Source organism: Barbus barbus (genome assembly GCF_936440315.1).
Source record: "Barbus barbus genome assembly, chromosome: 1".
Taxonomy (NCBI): domain Eukaryota; kingdom Metazoa; phylum Chordata; class Actinopteri; order Cypriniformes; family Cyprinidae; genus Barbus; species Barbus barbus.
Genome location: NC_136729.1, coordinates 34,458,914 through 34,477,528, shown reverse-complemented (window position 1 = coordinate 34,477,528; position 18,615 = coordinate 34,458,914). Strand labels below are relative to the sequence as shown.

The 18,615-nt window shown below is 37.0% G+C and overlaps 1 protein-coding gene across 3 annotated transcripts in view; it reads right to left on the bottom strand.

Annotated features, from left to right (window-relative positions):
* The window catches only part of LOC306871805 (leucine-rich repeat and calponin homology domain-containing protein 4-like), a 38,289-nt gene that overhangs the window by 3,515 nt on the left and 16,159 nt on the right, over positions 1 to 18,615 (bottom strand). For 2 of the 3 annotated variants that reach the window (XM_079419976.1, XM_079419975.1), the window contains exons 2-17: positions 16,740 to 16,884; positions 16,178 to 16,307; positions 14,390 to 14,495; positions 13,863 to 14,109; positions 13,662 to 13,755; positions 13,443 to 13,551; positions 12,963 to 13,057; positions 11,892 to 11,950; positions 9,407 to 9,541; positions 8,921 to 8,998; positions 8,537 to 8,588; positions 8,357 to 8,420; positions 7,186 to 7,281; positions 6,989 to 7,077; positions 6,041 to 6,178; positions 5,761 to 5,838 (exon numbers count right to left, since the gene is read on the bottom strand). In XM_079419976.1, the coding sequence (XP_079276102.1) occupies positions 5,761 to 5,838; positions 6,041 to 6,178; positions 6,989 to 7,077; positions 7,186 to 7,281; positions 8,357 to 8,420; positions 8,537 to 8,588; positions 8,921 to 8,998; positions 9,407 to 9,541; positions 11,892 to 11,950; positions 12,963 to 13,057; positions 13,443 to 13,551; positions 13,662 to 13,755; positions 13,863 to 14,109; positions 14,390 to 14,495; positions 16,178 to 16,307; positions 16,740 to 16,884 (1,715 nt within the window). Of the gene's footprint in view, positions 1 to 4,231; positions 4,585 to 5,760; positions 5,839 to 6,040; positions 6,179 to 6,988; positions 7,078 to 7,185; positions 7,282 to 8,356; positions 8,421 to 8,536; positions 8,589 to 8,920; positions 8,999 to 9,406; positions 9,542 to 11,891; positions 11,951 to 12,962; positions 13,058 to 13,442; positions 13,552 to 13,661; positions 13,756 to 13,862; positions 14,110 to 14,389; positions 14,496 to 16,177; positions 16,308 to 16,739; positions 16,885 to 18,615 lie in introns of those variants that run through there. The other variant, XM_079419974.1, reaches the window with a different exon arrangement.

The following is an 18,615-nucleotide window of genomic DNA, read 5'->3' as shown; positions in this document are numbered from 1 at the left end:
CTCTTATTGCCATATTCAAGCTGTATATCACATGCAGTACATATCAGATTTTACAGTAAGCTCATTGCTTTAACACAAGAAAAGCGTAGCAATATTACAGTGTTAACATATTATGTTTATAACCCTCTTTTATGCCATGTGGCAATATGGAAACAATTCACTGTCTTATTTTTCAGAAAAAACTGACGTGTGGCATTGTTGAATTAAAATCAGTCTTTAAAGAAACCAATAATGTTGCTTTTAAGACACGTAATTTGTTTTTACTGGGGGTCAACACATGCTCAAAAGCTCCTCTTATTGCCCTATTAAAAACAATTCTTCAACATCTGGGTTTTTGCTGCTTCTTTGTTAAAATAGGTGTTTATGCTCATATATTCTCAAGTTTACCGATACAGCTTTACAGTAAACTAAGAAAATATGAATGGAGCCATATGGCAACTGACAGTGATGAATGTCTTTATTGTTAGGGGCATCAATTATTACTGGAATTATTTATATGGAAGTGCTAATTGTAATTGTAATTATAATTATGTAAAACTCAATTATGATTTATGTTTCATGTGCTTAAAAACGTTATATACTACTAAAATCCCGTTAAGAATAGTACATGATTGATTCTCCTTCAGAAGAGTATTATAAACAGATTTTGTAGTTCCGAATACACAAATTCATCAATTCATTAAGAAACACATACGTAATTAAAGTAGAAAACGAGGAGAATTCTGAAATTAAAATTGATTTTCTTTAATGGCAGAATTTTTTTTAAAACGTTCCATAATTAGAAGAAAAAGTGACACTATAGAGGGTTAACTAGCAACTGCTCTCCCCCATGAACACAAAGCACTTTATAATGTCAAAGTGAAAAATGAGCTAGCCAGTTAATTAATAAATAATAATCAGAAAACAAATGAGCACATAAGTATTCACTCGCCTGCTTTGAAACACTTTAATGAGTTCAGAAGTAACCAAAATGATTGCTTGATGAAAGTACACCTGTACGCAGGTAAGGTGCTTCACATGATTTCAGTGTAACTACACCTGCGTCTGATAGCGTCCTAATCAGTGCATTTACACCGTAACACAAGTGTGGTAGCAAGAAAGTCTTTGATGATGTAAAACCTCAGTTTGCTCAGGGGAATGACATTCATCTATTTTAAGTGTTGATTAATTGTACAACCAGCTTTACAGTTCTAACACTTCCTGCAGAGTCAATGTCTACAGACAAAACCTGAACTGTTGCATTTAAATAATAAGCACTGTCTTTGAAAAGAAGAATGAGCCAAAGCTCCATTGTAATAGCAAGTAGCATGTACTTAGTGGGTGAACACTTAAAGCTCAGTTATTTTCTTTGTTAATTTGATTTGTTCTGGGGTTTGTAAAGTTGTTTGTGCTGATGGGTGGCAGTATATTTTCATCTAAAGAACAGTTCTATCATGCAGTTTTATATCAAAAACTGTTGCAGTGCATTGCATTTTAAATGAGCATGTACTGTATGCATGCACTACCATTCTTAAAGAAATGAATTTTATTTAGCAGACGCATTCAATTGATCAAAAGTGACAGTAACAACATCAATAATGATACATTAAAGATATCTATCACATAAATTTGTTTTTTGGAACTATCTATTCATGAAAAAAACAAAGAAATGTATCAGTGTTTCCACAAAATATGTAGTAAGACTGTTTTCAACACTGATCGTGACAAATGTGTTTTGAACAGCAAATCAGCATATTAGAATGATTTCTGAAGGACCATGTGACACTGAAGACTGGAGTAATGCAGATTGACATTTCAAAATGTCAATTTTTACTGTATTTTTGATCAAATAAATGCAGCCTTTGTGAGCACAAGAACTCCAAACTTTTGAAAGGCAGTGTATAAACTTAGCTTCCAGTATAAACAAGCACACACTACGGTCCACAAGTCTCAAAAAGCAAGTATCAGTAAAAAGTTGAATTGAAAAATTTAAATTTTTTTTTTTTTTTTTTGCAATTTGGCTTTAACGGCAGCAGCACTCCACTGTCCACTGAAAAATGATTTTAAATGTGGTCTAGACTTTGGACCCCACTGTGTAGCATAGTGCATGCTTTTCTTTTTCTTTGTTTTCTACTACCCACACAATGGATCAACACTTACCTTTTGGTAAAGGGCACAGAATATCAGGACTCATTAGCTACAGAGAAGAGCTGACGTGAGGATTTCAATCTCAGCAGAGAGACAAAGAACTAAAGCAGAATTAATCATGAGCGAGAGCAACAGTCAGTCATGAACATTTGACAAAAGCACATGTAAAGCAGCAGACAAAACATAAAAATCAGTGTTTCAGTTTTTTAATAATTTCTTTACAGACAAAACACATCTTTATATCAATATAAACGTATTAACTTCTTAAATACACAGTATTTTATAAATATTACAAAATACATTTCATGTGTTGCAACAGTTTCCACTAGGTAACATTTGAACGGAAACATTCATGTATCTAGTGCCTTCTAAACTGAGTCTAGCGTATGCATGTCGTCCTCTGTAAAATCCTTCAACATATAACACATCACAATCCCTATTTCATATGGCTGAAGCCTCTCCAGCAACTGTGAGGAGGTTTATCTATGCTAAATGTGAAGTCTGAGTTCATTATCAGAGTGGACATATCAAATGAAAATGTCTATTATGATTAGCTTTAGCATTGACAACAATGTACAATATTATAAAACCTCATCAACTTACTCCTGAACAAACTCCTCTTAAAATATGCTTAAGACATCGTAGGGTGCGGGATGGAGCGTTGGTAACTAGTTATAACATATCCCTTCACCTAGCCTTATTTCCCAGTCTCTCTCTCTCCTCTTATCGTTCTCCCCAGATGAGACGCTGCTCGTTAGTAAACTGTCGGCAAAGCTCCTAAATCACATTAAGTAGGCACGGAATACAAAAGCAACATCAGCATACAGCACAGGGGAAGATGGGTGCTCATGGCACATTACAGGACCACTACGGCCACATTTAGAATCAGGAAACGGAAGACGAAGAAGGCTATGGAGGAGCACGACTCACAACCATTTCATCTTTAATTTAAAAAAATGGTGTAATTTGCCGATGTCTGTTTATATATAGCCAAGTGCATGAACAGTAACACACATGTGTGTGTATATATATATATATATATATATATATATATATATATATATATATATATATATATATATATATATATATATATATATATATATATATATATATATTAAAAAAAATAGATGTCCACATTTTTTTCAGTTTAATCAGAATTGTATTACTTATTTAATCGGGTAATTTAATTAGTCAACTTTCCGTAATGTGCTCAGAGAGACTGGGTTTCCACCAAATGCAGCTTCAGCAGAACATAAATAAACTGAAACAATAACTTAATCTTCAGCTGCTTGCATATAAGAATTATATTAAAGATGCTCTCAAGAAAACCAAAACAAATATTCAAAACAGAAAAAAAATTAACAAGTTAACACAGCTTTTAATCATATTAGTACCGTAAAAACGTGTTTAAGGAACAGTTTAATAACAGCACTGCCCTCTGATGGTCACAGTCAACAAAAGACTGGAAAGTGAAATAGTCCACTCAGCCGTGACCCTAACAGATTTCCACAACGTGTGAATTAAACCAAATTCAGCTGAGAAGTACCATCACCACACTGTTAGCCACTGTTAAACAGACTGTTTACCAGATGCTACAAACTCATTTGCACTGCTGCGTGAACAGAAGGAACCTACAAGCTTCTGAGGCACGTCGATGAGGACAAATACAAGCCATTTTAAAGCCCTTCAAGAGACAAATAAATAAAATTAAAATAAAAGAAGGGATGGGGAATTTGTGCCAGTGCTTTAAAACTCTTAGGATAACAAGATCCCTTGCAAAGAGCGCTAGAAGGTGTATAAACTATCCTGGGATCAACAGCGATGCTAAGGCAATCAGGTGGAAAAGCCCTTCATTAGTGGAACTGGAAACCATGTCTATGTACTTATAAATTCCACATCCTCTATAGAAAAAGCAGTATGTGGCCATTAATGAGTTGTTTATGAGCATTTTGGTGTGGAAAAATGTGGATATTTGATCAAGACGTCTGATAATTTGCAATATATTTCAATATTTCACTAGTTATACAAAAATGAAGTTCTGAAGTCCTAAAATTAACCTTTTAAGATATCTGTAGGGAGCTTGTGTAATCTGAAAGGCATTATGGGTAAGGAATTTGCTCTGATATATATATATATATATGTCAGACAGCGTCAACGGTGTGTGTGACAGTGTACACAGTACAGAGATGATGGACTTTAAAATCCATTACATTTGCACATTGATACTCGCTCACTCTATGCTATAAGGTGGCAGTAGAACAGATAAAGCAAAGCCATGAGGAGAGAGTAGAAGAGCAGGAAGCCGGTGGAAAAAGGAGAGACAGAGGGAGAGGTGCCGCTGTTGTCCTCGTTCACCTCCTCCTCTCCTCCTGCTATTGCCACGAGCGCCGTCACACAGCGGTGCACTGCAGATAGCTTACTGCACAGGATATCAGACGCTAAACACAGCTCCATCTGAGAAAGAGAGAGACAGACAAAAGGACAGGAAGAGCAATGCAGAGGGGACAAACAAAGATGTTTGGACACACTGTTGAACAAAGACAAAATTAAAGCCGGATCATTTAAAGGGATAGTTCACCCAAAATATGAAAAACCTCTTTTCGGAACATGTATAACTTGCTTTCTTTTTTTTTCTGCAATATAAATTGTAATATAAAAAATAAAGAAAATTATCACTAGATTACTTAAATAGCAATATCTGGAAACTTTGGAATAAATTAACCATTCTAGAATGATTTGGGAAATTTTGTTGAGTCCATCAGCATTCTGAATACTTTTTGTGCGAACTATAATTTTATTCCTAAAGGTTTTGGGAAAACCTTAAAAAAAAAAAAAATCACACTTCAGTATAACCTTTACAGAAACCAACTTAAACCTTTTTTTTTCCCCACTTGAGTTTTGAATGCCACATTCCCACGGTTTTTGCACATTTCTATGTGAAAATAAAATAATAATATTTTACTGATTATTATTATTAAATATACATATTAAACAAAATAAGGAACAAATAAATAATTAAAATAAGTTAAAAGTTTTAAATAATTTAAAAGTACAACTATAGTATAAAATTACTATACTAATATTTACGTCTTAATTTATTCATCCTGAAGCATCAAACCTCAATTTTTTTTCCCTGTTTGACGGCAGATTATACATGCACTGTGGGTTTCAGACCAAAGATGAAACAGTATGATACATGATACAGTATTTCAACGTCTTAAAGTGGCTTGATTCCTTTATTGTGATGTCATGGGCTGCACGCTCACACTTCACTTTGAAATCCACAGTGCATCTGTTTATTTTATTCAATCGAAGACATTTTGCCATATCAATTTCATTTCGATCTATATCATGCACCCCTAACAATGTTAAAAGGGGTACTTTTCAACTACTTGAGATGACTATCCCTTTAAGATAAATAAATAAGATAAAAATAAAACAAAAGGAGCAAATTGAGCTTGAAGCAATTGAAAGACAACATAAAAGAGCTTAAACATTGTTGCAGTCACGTGTCAGTGGGCGAAGTAGGTTTTTCTCATTTACAAACAGCTCAGACAACACATCCCAGGAAGACCAAAATATGGAGGATAATAAAAGAAGCAAACGATAAAAGATGAAATTTATGTTTACCTCAGGGACTCCTAGTCTACGACATGCAGCAATGAAGTTTTCGACATTGAGGCGGCACTTGGCAGCACTCAGCTTTGGCTGAACAGATAGAAATATTGCACATACATTCATTAGAAAGCAATTCAAGAACAGCCTGCTAGTAATCCAGCTGATCCAGGATCAGCCTTCTTCAAATATGGATAAATAAAGACTACACAAAGATCCAGGCACAGTGCTTGTTTTATGAGATACTAGATTATGTTTTGGCCATAATGAAAATAAGATCTAAGTATTAGCTCACCACCGCCGGTGAGGGGATGTGGATGATTGACACAGAACGAGGTCGCACGTGATTGGCCAGCTGGCAGAGAACTGTGCCATTGGACAACGCCTCTCCCAGCTCCTCAGGCAGAGAGATCTTCAGACGTGACTCCAGAGTCTAGCAGAGAGACATGGAAAAAGTAAGTAAATAAAGGAAAAAAACTAACCAATTTGAAAGAATTGGGAATTTTCCTTGGAAGATACATATAACTTTGTCAAGACCCCAGAGATCAAATCAGAACACATTGCTTATAGAACAGCTGAATGTTGTTGGAGAAAATCATGCATATTAAACTCCTATCCAACTCTTAAACAATACTGGACTACCGTAATAAATATAAATATAAATAAATACATATATATTGAAAGTATTATTATGGACCTGAAAATGTAGCGATTAATAAAATGTATTTGTTTAGGTACTAAACTCTTCAAAAGTTTTTGGATTTGTGAAAAAGCATCTTTGCTCATCAAGGCTGCATTTATTTGATCAAAAACAGTACAAAACAGTAAGATTGTGAAATATACTCTAATATGCTGATTTGTGCTCAAGAAACATGTCTTCTTATTATCCATGTTGAAAACAGTTGCGCTGTTTAATATTGGAAACCGTGATACAATTTTTTCAGGACTATTTAATGAACAGAGAAAAAAAAAACAGCCTTCACTTGAAATAGTAAAAACTTTCACATTGTTATAAAATGTATCTATTCTATGCACCTTGCTAAATACAAGTATTCATTTCTTTAAAAAAGGCAAACTTTTGAACAGTAGTGTACATTTTAATTATAAAATATATTTTGGGAAAAAAAAATCTAGAAATAAAACAGACAAAAATTTAAAAATAAGATCACTGCAACAAAAATGGGGTGAGGTGTGTCAGAAAAGCTAGAGATGGTGAGATGAATAATATGGGATGCTTCTTTACTTTGCGCAGTTGCAGGACATCTGTTCTTTCCTCTCTGAGTGTGGAGCGGGATTCACTGCGGCCAGACTCCGCCAAACTGTTTCCTGATCCTGAGAGAAACAGACAACATATATTATTGACCAAATCATGAAAACAGGTCCTATATTCCTAGATTTACTTCTCTACGTGTGCATCTGTGTGTGTGTGTGTGTGTGTACCCGTCTTGACGTTGCAGCGTGAGGATGTGCGGAACAAGAAGCTGTTGGGTTTGGCAGCAGAACCTGTAGGAGAACAGGGCTTCACATAGGACGCATCTAAAACATGACACAAACATAATTAATTCAAAAATGAAGTTGCATTACCAATACAGCTTCAGCAAAACAAAGAAAAACGTATGTTAATAAAACAAGAAATTTAACCATTATAGATCTAGATTATATTTTATTTTGGCCAGAGAAGAATCGGTTCCCCAACTGAGCTTGGTTTCTCAGAAGGATGTTTTCTCCATTTCTGTTACCTGATGGAGTTTGGGTTCCTACCCACGTGCTTTGTTGAGGATTAAAAATATCCTTAATATTCAGTAATATTATCATTGTCTTCAGCAGAGATGCTTTTATCTGAATTTAACTTGTTTCATAATTGATAACCTTGGATTTGTCTCATATTTGATGAAGTATGCATCACTGATTGTTATTTTCCTGTTTATTACTGTGAAGCTGCTCTGAAACAATCTGTACTGTATATAAATAAAGGTAAAATAAAACTGAACTTGACATATACAAACGATAATAAATTACTCTCAACAACAACAACAAATAAAACTTTATCAAAGAGTGTCAAAGCACTTTTGAATCAGCACTGCCCTCTGGTGGTCACAGTGCTTTCTGAAGGTTCATTTCTAAAAAAAAAAAAAATGTAATTCACTTGAGGCACTGTTCAGGATGGTCTCTTTTTTTTGCCACAGTCTCTTCAAGACCAGTGGTTCTCAAACAGGGGGCCAGGCCCCACTAGAGTCCCTAAGCAAACTTCCAAGGGGGCCTCTCTTAAAACAAGACAAAACGCTTTAAAATAAGCTAAATGAACGACTGAAAAGTGTCATGTAAATGATTTTCATTTAAATTTTTAATAGGTTAAAAAAAGTGGGATCCCTGAAGAACATTCAGCTTATAAAACTTAAATGCAATTATTTAAATTATAATTATTTTAGTGACTTAATTTACAGGAACTAGAAGTGTCCATAAAGTACTACTTTTTTGCATGAATGCAAAATATATCCCCAAGCAGATTCCACAACAGGTTCAAGTTGGTCATTATGTGTGAGAAGCTCACACAGAAGAATTTGTACTGTCTATTAATAACACAATGCAAGCATCTTGGTATGGAGGGTACCTGTGCGACTGATGGAGCGTTGTAAAGACCCCGATTGAGAGGATGGGGAAACCTGATCGACACTCTGACAGGAAGAGAGAAATAAGTTAAAGGAAGAAATATTAAATGCTCATGTACAATTAAATACTCCAGTATAATATTATGCATTTATAACAGAAGGATTAAATGTGAAGCACTCACTGCACATCTCTGCTTCAGGCCATTGGGTGGAGAGTTGCTATCAGAATCACCACTAGAGGGACACAGAGATCAACAATAAACTGATCACAAAACATGTTCACTGCTTTGTGAAATTCACTAACTAAACAGCTACAAAGCAAAATTGTAATACTACAACCACATCATGCTTGTTTTACGAAGGTAAGTTCATTTTAAATAAAGTACAGTGTATATGTTTGATTTGACTGTTCATTATGCTGCTAGTAATCTAGTCCCTTGAGCGTCTCAAATTCAGATTTTTGTCTTTTCTTTGTTAAAGAGACTCAACAAAATGTTAACACAAGCACGCATGCAAACACAGAACACATAAACGCATAAGCACTAGGCCATTCGCTCCACTCTTACCCTGAAACACTTCCTGTTCCTCCGTGCTTTGTCGTCGTCCCCAAGTTACTTCCTGTTTTTACAGTAATCTTCTGCAAACTGTAAGACATCAAACGCTTATTAGTCAATAGCCTCCTAATACAGAAGAAAAGCACAAATTACAGGCATTCTGGCAGAGCCCCTCTGATGTTCTCCTGAGTATGCTTACAATGATTCAAGACTCGAAATATGCTTTAAGACAATAATGAAGTAAAGGCACGCGACAGCAGGTAATAGTGGTTTCCATTACAACCACAATGCCTTTGATGACAAAGCATCAGAAAGAAATCAAAAGAGGCCATTTTATGCACTTTATAGCCATCATGTGCTTTTGAAGATTCTTTATTGCTTGCTACGCATTAGCAAACAGGCTTGCTGGTTTTAAGGCCTAACAGTCTTTTTTGACGCCATATCACCCACTGTCTCATATTTCCCTTTGAGATTCATTCCCTCCCATCAGCCACTCACGTGCTAGCTCGGTCTCTCTGCTGTTGGGCTCTCTCTCTCTCCTGCCAGATGAGCAGGTTTCCAGGTTTCCTTCTCTCCTCTAAAGTTGGACTGGATGGTGAGCCGGAGTCTGAACCATCTCCAATCACAAATATCCTGAAAGAAAATGAGAGATTTACATCTTTATTTAGGTCTTGAATCCCTTTCTCAAGAATGTTCACCAAAAGGTAACTTAATAAAACTTTTTCTGAAGAAGCTGTGGCATTTTATTAAGTCACCACCACTATGCAAGGGTGTTGTGGGAGGTTTTGTGTGGTTTTTAGTCATTGCTGTGCAGTTTCTAGGGTGTTCTGGGTGATTAATTACTGACGCGAGTCAAAAGTGTCTCTATCATTTTCTGGTCCCTAAATATAGCTTATGTAAATTTAAGTCTAAGGGATTTTCTGTCAATTTTAAATCGCCCACCTCATGTCTGATTGCTTAAAACCTTAATAACACACCTCTCCACAACAAGCCGCATGATTTGAGGTATCACACACATCAGGCATCATACACTTGCTGACTTTGAGAATGGATACAAAAAAACTTTGGCATCACACACCACACACTACATTTCCAGACTTTCAAGTGTTATGTTTTCTAGAATCAGCTAAAAATATCAAACGTTTGATTTTTTGCCTTCATACACTACGTGGCAACTTTCAGCAACAAGAATCAACTCCTCCAGATGGCAAATCAGGGAAAAAATTGTGTAGTAGTATATTCCAGCCTTTAGCAAGCAGCACTAAGAACATATGGCTGCACAAAATAGAAATAAAAAACTGACATTTTTTTGTTGTTGTAGTTTTTAATAGAATACTTCGATAGCTCTGTTTGGAAATAATTACACATTCTAGAATAACTGGGATTCTGTTTTAGGGGAGTGCATCTGCACTGAAAATATTTATTTATTTATTTTTAAATATGAAATTACTTTTTACTCTGAATATTTTTTAGTGTCCTTTTAGGAGTTGAATGATTGGGCACACATTTTTCACTCTTTTTGACCCATTCAGTATGGCTTTAAAAGAATAAAATATTTTTGTTGTTGTTGATTCATTTCTAATAAAATCATTAAATAAAACAAGTAATATATTTAAAGGGTGGTGCTGCTGCCTCATATAATGCTCCCATGTTATAAGTGACTTGTGACAGATGGAGTTTCTGTGTGAAGCTGTGAACCGAGCCTCTCCAAGACACTGAAAACACTGAATCATGAGCTGCTTGCATGAACACGCTTCATTGCTGAAAATCATGATTTTGATTTCATTTTATGTATTGTGCAGGCGTTGAAGGATGGAAGAAAGCAACTGTTATTTTTATTAATATTTTGTTCTATTTTTGACAGTAAAAACATCCTCCCTTTGGCTGCTGTTATAACAGAATAAAGCAGATGAGTTTACTGTGTAACTGACAGTAAGATACTCAGTTACGCTGAAACTGTGGGAGGAAATTAGCCTGTTGACTTTTCCCAGCACTGCCTCACAGATTGACCTTGTGCAATCAAAGTGGAGGAGGGATCCAGTACACTCTAATTAAGAGACTCTGTTTTTCACAGCAACTGTTTGAGTATGTATTATAATCAACTGACGGACGTCACCGTGGCCTTCAAATCCCACAGGAACAGGAGAAACAGGTCATTGTAATTCTGACTGTTTGCTGCTTTTTCTATTCTATTTCTCCATTCATCTCTATAAATGAACAACTCTGCACATCTTCTCCATCTTGGAACACCTTTGGTTCATTGACTTATTCCACAATCGAAGGAGAGCTACTGGGAATGTTTCGGCCTGCTGCCATGAGACAGTACAATGTCTTCCTCTGTTCCATTTATCATGCCCATCCACACATTACGTAGCACGAGAACTGATCCTTACCAGCTGTATTCAAATGCATTCAAATTCGGACGCTCTTTTGTTATGTCCTCGTACTCTCAGTTCATCCTGCATTGTCTAATTTGAATGCAGTATGTCTCCATGACTGATATTTCTTCATGGCCAACACTGAGTGCGGATCTACGATGAAAAATATTTGGGCCAAAATTTCACTCTGTGCCTTAGAATAGAAATATGCCATCTGTCTGACAGATTGTTGAAATATCTAATCCAGATCAAGCCGAAGCTATTTGCAATGTTTGTAAAACTAACGTGTCTAACACAAGGTGCGGTGTAAGTTGACCTGATACCACACACACAAGCACAGATCAGTTTGAGTATCTAGCGTCTCAACTGTAGGTGTAAAAGTTCCACTATCAATCAAAACAGGCTGGTTAGATAAGCTAATATATACTGCTGAATGTGCATTTTATGTGGCTCAAATGCATAAAATGTTCTATATCTGAGAGTTCTGGGGGGCTCTTTTGTATGTGAGGATCCTTCAGAGATATTCTCCATTTGAATAAAATAGCAGGTTTTGTGAGCATTGTGTGTATTTGCAAATAAATCTGAACATGTGCATAATCCCTCACCTGCTGCCTGTAGAGTCAGGGCTCTGGGAGGGTGTGCTGCTGGTACTTTCACTCTTGTCCTGTCATGGAGAGGGGATAGTATTTTAATTTGACATTACATCAACATAATTTTTACTTTATCACTTCTACACTAACAATCAAAAGTAATATTAAAATAAGTAAAAATAAAAATAATTAAATTTTTTAGCAATGACGAATGCTAAATGAAATGAGTAGATGAATGCTGTTTCTATTTACTTTCTATTCATTAAATGTTCCAATCGGAGTTATATTAAAAATTGTCCTGGCTATTCCAAGCGTTATCATTGCACTGGGCGGGTGTTTCTGTTCAACAGTCCAAAAGACGCCAAATAAAGCACGCGTATCCATAATAAAATGTACCTCCTGTAGCGAATCCATGCGTTTTTGTAAGAAAAATATCCAGATTTCAAAACCAAAAAAACATTTCTCTCACTTCATCTAACTGTACGCGGAAGCTGTTCTGGCGGATGATGTAGGACGTCGGCGTTGCGTGATTAGTGACGAGCGCGGAGAGAGAACAAAACAAAATGCTGGTCATGAATTAGAAGTACAAAACGAGGATTTGTAAAGAAAAATGTTGGAGGATTTCGATATAAGCCAAGATGAGACTGGTTAAGTAAGGAAACTTTGCTTGACGCACGCGACCGTAAGTCCTACGTCATCTGCCAGAACGGCTTCCATGTATAATACATACCAGAAATGAGAGAAAAGTGTTTATTACGTTTAAAATATGGATATTTTTCTTGCAAAAACGCATGGATTCACTACAGGAGGCCTTTACTCATGCCTTGGAGCCATGTGAGGTACATTTTATTATGGATGCGCGCGCTTTATTTGACATCTTGTGGACTGTTGAACAGAAACACCCACCTACTGCAATGATAATGCTTGGAATAGCCAGGACCATTTTTACTATAACTCTTGGATTCGTCTGAAAGAAGAAAGTCACCTCGAGTGTGAGTAAAACGCAGGCTAATTTTCATTTTTGGGTGAACTAACCCTTTAAATGTTCAGTGTACTGCTTACGTCACTGCAGTAAATCTTCCTCACCTGTGGGGGCTCTGTAAGTGAAGGGTGACATCTCTCCTCTTCTTCCTCCATTACACTGTTGTCTATAAAATCCACTCGCTCCAGGTCTCCATTCACTACAGAAAGGACCAGAAGTTTTAGAAGTATTTTATCACAGACAACCAAGAGTAGCCATCTATTTCTATAGAGCAGCTATTTAGACCCTTGTTGTCCACAACAATATTTGAATATATACAAGAATTAATAAGGATTTTAAAATATATATTTTTAAATCACAATTTCTACTCAATAAAATAATTTATAGCTTGATATTACAACAAACATGTTTATTAAGAAAATGTGTAAAAATCCCAAATGAAGCTTTTATTATTTTATTTTTTTATGGAATATTTTATTAACTTATTTTGAATTCTGTGAGTCATCCTGAGGCCCCCTTGGATATTTGCTTAGGCCCCGGCCACTAGTTGAGAACCACTGATCTAGAGAGTTCATTAACATTACCTTTGGGTGTATCTAGCAATATATTTCTCTCCTCTTCCTCCTGAAAATTCGTGTGTTCGCGGGACATGTCTATCAATCGCAGCGACCGTTCCGAGAAATCATCAGCAGACTAAAATAAAACAACACAGACACACAGCTGTTTACATCATCCAATAAAATGACACTCCATAAGCCTTTAGCAACCAGTGAATTAATGTTTAAATTCACTGCTCTTTATACCTCATTTCCTGACCATCTTTTGCTAACGCTGTCCACACTGTTAAAGCCAGAATCCAGGCCACCATACTGACCGGGGAACAGGTCCTGATCCAGACTGCAGAGACCACACACATAAAGAGAAGCATGAGTAGAGTTTTCACTGATAGAGGCAATTCAAACTTTTCAACACCCCAAGACCTCTCGTCCTTGACGATCCCTCACCAGCTGTTGAATGCGGTGGGCCGCAGAGCTTTCTCAAACTGGTCCTGAGTCCTTTTGCAGGCCTCCATGTTCAGATATTTAAAGATGTGGAACTTTCCTTTGGAGCAGATCTGGGCGGGGGGCATTTGGAGGGGGTTGTTGTCAAGAATGATGCTTTGGAGGTGCCGGAGATGACGGTAGCACACAGGCACGTGTGATATGCGGTTACACGACACATCCAGACGGACAAGTGGCAACTCCGACAGCTCTGAGATGAGAGAAGAGTCAATTAGATGAGTCAATCTACAATATACACTGGTCCTAAAAACTATTCGGTTTAAGTGTCCAAATATTTTTTGTAAGCTTGTTATAAAAGCCTCTGACAACCACAAAACACACTGGCTTTTGGGATGCTTGTTTATTTAGAGAGGTCACCACTTGTTTGTGATATTTCAAACCATTCAAACATCTCTATCTCTGTAATAATGCAAGATAACACACTATTCCTTTATGTGACAAGGCCTAGAAAATATGATTGAGATACTGACCTTCTGGTAAAGTCGTAATCTGATTTCTTCTCAGATTTAAATCCCTTAAACATTCTAACTGGCCGAGCTCAACAGGAAGTGACTGCAGCTCATTACAGCTCACATCCTGATGGAGAAACAGACAGTGAGAGGAAGGTGCAGTGAGAAAGATGAAGGTATGGAAGAAACAGGGACTGAATATTGCACATACACTACTGTTAATACTTTATTGAGCAAAGGTGCTTTAAATTGATCAAAGGTTAGAGTAAAGACATTTATTTCTATTTCAAATAAATGTTTTTCTTCTGAACTTTCTATTTAGTAAAGGATCATGAAAAAAATATGCATCATGGTTTCCATAAAAATATGGATATGATTCTAAAGACTGAATTAAAGGTTGTTGAAAATTCAGTTTTGCCATCACATGAATAAGTTACATTTTAAAATATATTCAAATATTTTACAACATTACTGTTTTCATGGTATTTTTAATCAAATAAATGTAGCCGAGCATAAGAAATTTCACACCACAGACAGCTGTCAGAAATGTAAAGTTGTGACGTATTGTCAAGTATGGTGACCCATACTCGAAATTGGTGCTCTGCGTTTAACCCATCCAAGTGCACACACACAGCAGTGAGTAGTGAACAAATGCACACACACACACACACACACACACCGTGAACACACACCCGGAGCAGTGGGCAGCCATGCTGCAGCGCCCGGGGAGCAATTGGGGGTTCGGTGCCTTGCTCAAGGGCACCTCAGTCGTGGTATTGAGGGTGGAGAGAGCACTGGACATTCACTTCCCCCACCTACAATTCCTGCCGGCCGGGGACTCGAACTCGCAACCTTTCGATTACGAGTCCGACTCTCTAACCATTAGGCCACGACTTCCCCAAGTGAAGTGACATTCAGCCAAGTATGGTGACCCATACTCAGAATTCGTGCTCTGCATTTAACCCATCCAACGTGCACACACACAGCAGTGAACACACACACACCGTGAACACACACCCGGAGCAGTGGGCAGCCATTTATGCTGCAGCGCCCGGGGAGCAGTTGGGGGTTCGGTGCCTTGCTCAAGGGCACCTCAGTCGTGGTATTGAGGGTGGAGAGAGCGCTGGACATTCACTCCCCCCACCTACAATTCCTGCCGGCCGGAGACTCGAACCCGCAACCTTCGGATTACAAGTCCGACTCTCTAACCATTAGGCCACGACTTCCCAGTCATTCATAAATATGTTCATGTGACCGTTTCTGTCATGGTATAACTATGCTAACTAAACTACAAATTTTGAAAAAAATCCTCAAAAATATTGTGAAACATGTTCCTACAGAGTGCTACTGTTGTGACGACAAAACCTGGAATAGTAATTAACTGTGCGTTCCCGAAACATTTTCCTGAGGATTTTTATAATGTTTTTATGTTTTCAATTTATGAGTATATCAAGGACTATGATAAATATAAACTAAAGATACTTGGATGTTTTGTTCTTACTCATACTGCATTTTGATGAAGTCATGAATTGGAAAAACCCCATAAAAAAAAAAAACATAGGAAAATCTCAAGGGAATCCATGGCAAATTATTCTTCTGTGTTTTGACATCACGGCTGCAGTCTTTCTATTTGAAAGGCTCATTTTCATTTTTTTTTTTTTATCAACAAGTTTGTGTGTGTTTGGGGGGGGGGGGGGAGGTGTTAGGATTTAGCAAATCAGGTGATATCATCACCTCTGTATAAAAACCTTTGTGTCTATAAGATGCCTTTAAAATGAAGATGAGGGTATATCTGTCAGTTCTACGTACCAGTTGTCGCAGGTGTATGAGTGTGTGTATGGAGGCCGGTATGACTGATAACTTGTTGTTGCTGACGATGAGCACCCGCAGGAGAGGGAGCTGACATACTGACGGCGGTAGACTGGACAGCTGGTTACGACTACACCACACAAATAGAAAGAGAGAATTCAATTAATGCAATCTAACACCAGCACAAAAGACTAAATGACAGATTTACTGTAGTGTATATACAATCCTTCAAACATCTTTAACAACAAACAGACCGAAATTTCACTCAGGGTGAGCTGATTATTATTGTGTACATTACCATCCAAAAGTTCAGGGTCAGTTTTTTTATATTTTTGAAAGAAGTCTTACACTCATCAAGGTCAAAATACAGTAAAAACAGTAATATACTGTGAAATATTACTACAATTTAAAATACCTGTTCTCTATTTGAATATAGTTTAAACTATTATTAAATCCTGTGATGGTAAAGCTATATTTTCAAGCAATGACTGCACACTGCAGATGATGTGAATGCGTGTGTGGGACACATGAGCCTGTATCTGGAGATGGGTGTGTGTTTTACCTGAGGTTGAGGTAGGTGAGAGCTTGCAGCTGGCACAGGCTGGGCGTGAGGGATCGCACACAGTTGTGGTACACACTGAGCGTCTCCAAAGAGACAAACTGACCCAACTCCTCTGGCACCTCACAGAGCCGGTTCTTTGACAGGTCTGAAAGAGATAACCACCAATCACAGATTTTAAATAAGATATCAATTTTTCCATGTTACAGTAAAGAGAATGAGTATTGCATTATGATAATGAAAACTGTCATGAAATTAATAAAAACAAAAGGTCCTAAAAATACAGCAGATTTGAGTAAAAATGTATTTAAAGCCTTTATGTATAATGCAATATAATGGGGTATGAAAACATAATGCATTATAATTATTCATAAAGTGCATTGTAATGCATTATATCTTGTTGTAAATAATTATAACCAAATTTAAAATGCATAGCGTAACAATGAATTAATAAGTCTTATAATATATTAACTTTGGTTACAATTATTCATGAGATTGTACAATGCATTATAAGGAGCATCATGCATTGGAACTACTTTTAAGTAGTACTTACTTTTTAAGTCATTATACATAAAAGCTTTCAGTAAAGTGTTACCTAAATTTGTGAAATATAACCCAGGCATGTACTTGACAGGTTTCGTGAGACCAAAACCAAAACGGACAAACTAAATTGGAGATGATCTTGCCGATTACGACACTTCATTTATGTTTGCATTCTGTTACAGTCACACAATCAATGGCAACAGTCAGACTACAGACACGCATCTATTGTCCAGCTAGCATATGCATTCAAACACATTGTTTATGCCATCCATGGTTTTTGTGAGCCAGGGACAGGAAACACGTAAACAGTCATGATGTTCCCCAAAGTGAACAAAGACTTTTTTTATAGGAACTCAGATTTCATCCAAGTCCATTTCTGACAGCAATTGAGGATGTGAGCTTTTTGTCTGAATATAGCTCAAATTGTTCCATATTTTCATTCCAGACAGAAGTTGCTCTCTCCAGATAATCGTGAAACACACACTCCCTCTGTGGCGCTGGTCGTAGGGTCAGGATGTATTTCTGGAGAGGGCAGGATTTTAATTACAGGGCCGAGGAAGCTTAGAACAGGGTGTGTGAATGTGACTAGAGAGACAAACCAGACGTAAACACAGAGAATAGGGCTAAATGAAGGACAGCGTGTAATATTTTCAACGTACATTAGTGTCATATGCACAAGTACAGTGCAACTTCAGGCCTTTCAGATCCAGTTCTCCACACTTAGTTTTGACAAATAACCCTCTCGATGATCTTAAATCCAAATTTACTTTTACACTGTGAGAACAATAGCTTGTGGAAGTGTGTGTGTGTGTGTGTGTGTGTGTGTGTGTGTGAGTGTGTGCATTTTTTCTCTTCTTCCCTGCACTGTCCAATTGTCCAATCTGCTCTCCTTCTCCAGATCTTTTGTTCAGCTGTTTTATTTGGCAAGGAAGCATTTCACGCCTCTCCGTTCCCAGTGGGAACTAAAGATTCCCAGGGGCAGCCCAAATTTCCCACAATCCCCTGCACCGCTTTGCACTCGCACCAGCCTAACATGGTAGAAAATGAGAGAAATGCCAATGTGCCCACATCATGGAGAAAGATGATATGCATGAGTCTGAATAATGTTGAGACACTTATGCAACTTTTATCAATAACTCTTTGATAAACTACTCTGTGATGAAGTAACAGCTCTCATTAATAATAATAATAATAAAGCATTTAAGAAAATATTTAAACAGCACAAAGTAACAAAAATTTGTTTCACTTAAATTTCGTGTGGTTCTTTTGTAATTCTGAGGGGATAATTATTATTGTTCTATTTAATTTCCCGTAACATCAATACTTAGGTCAGATA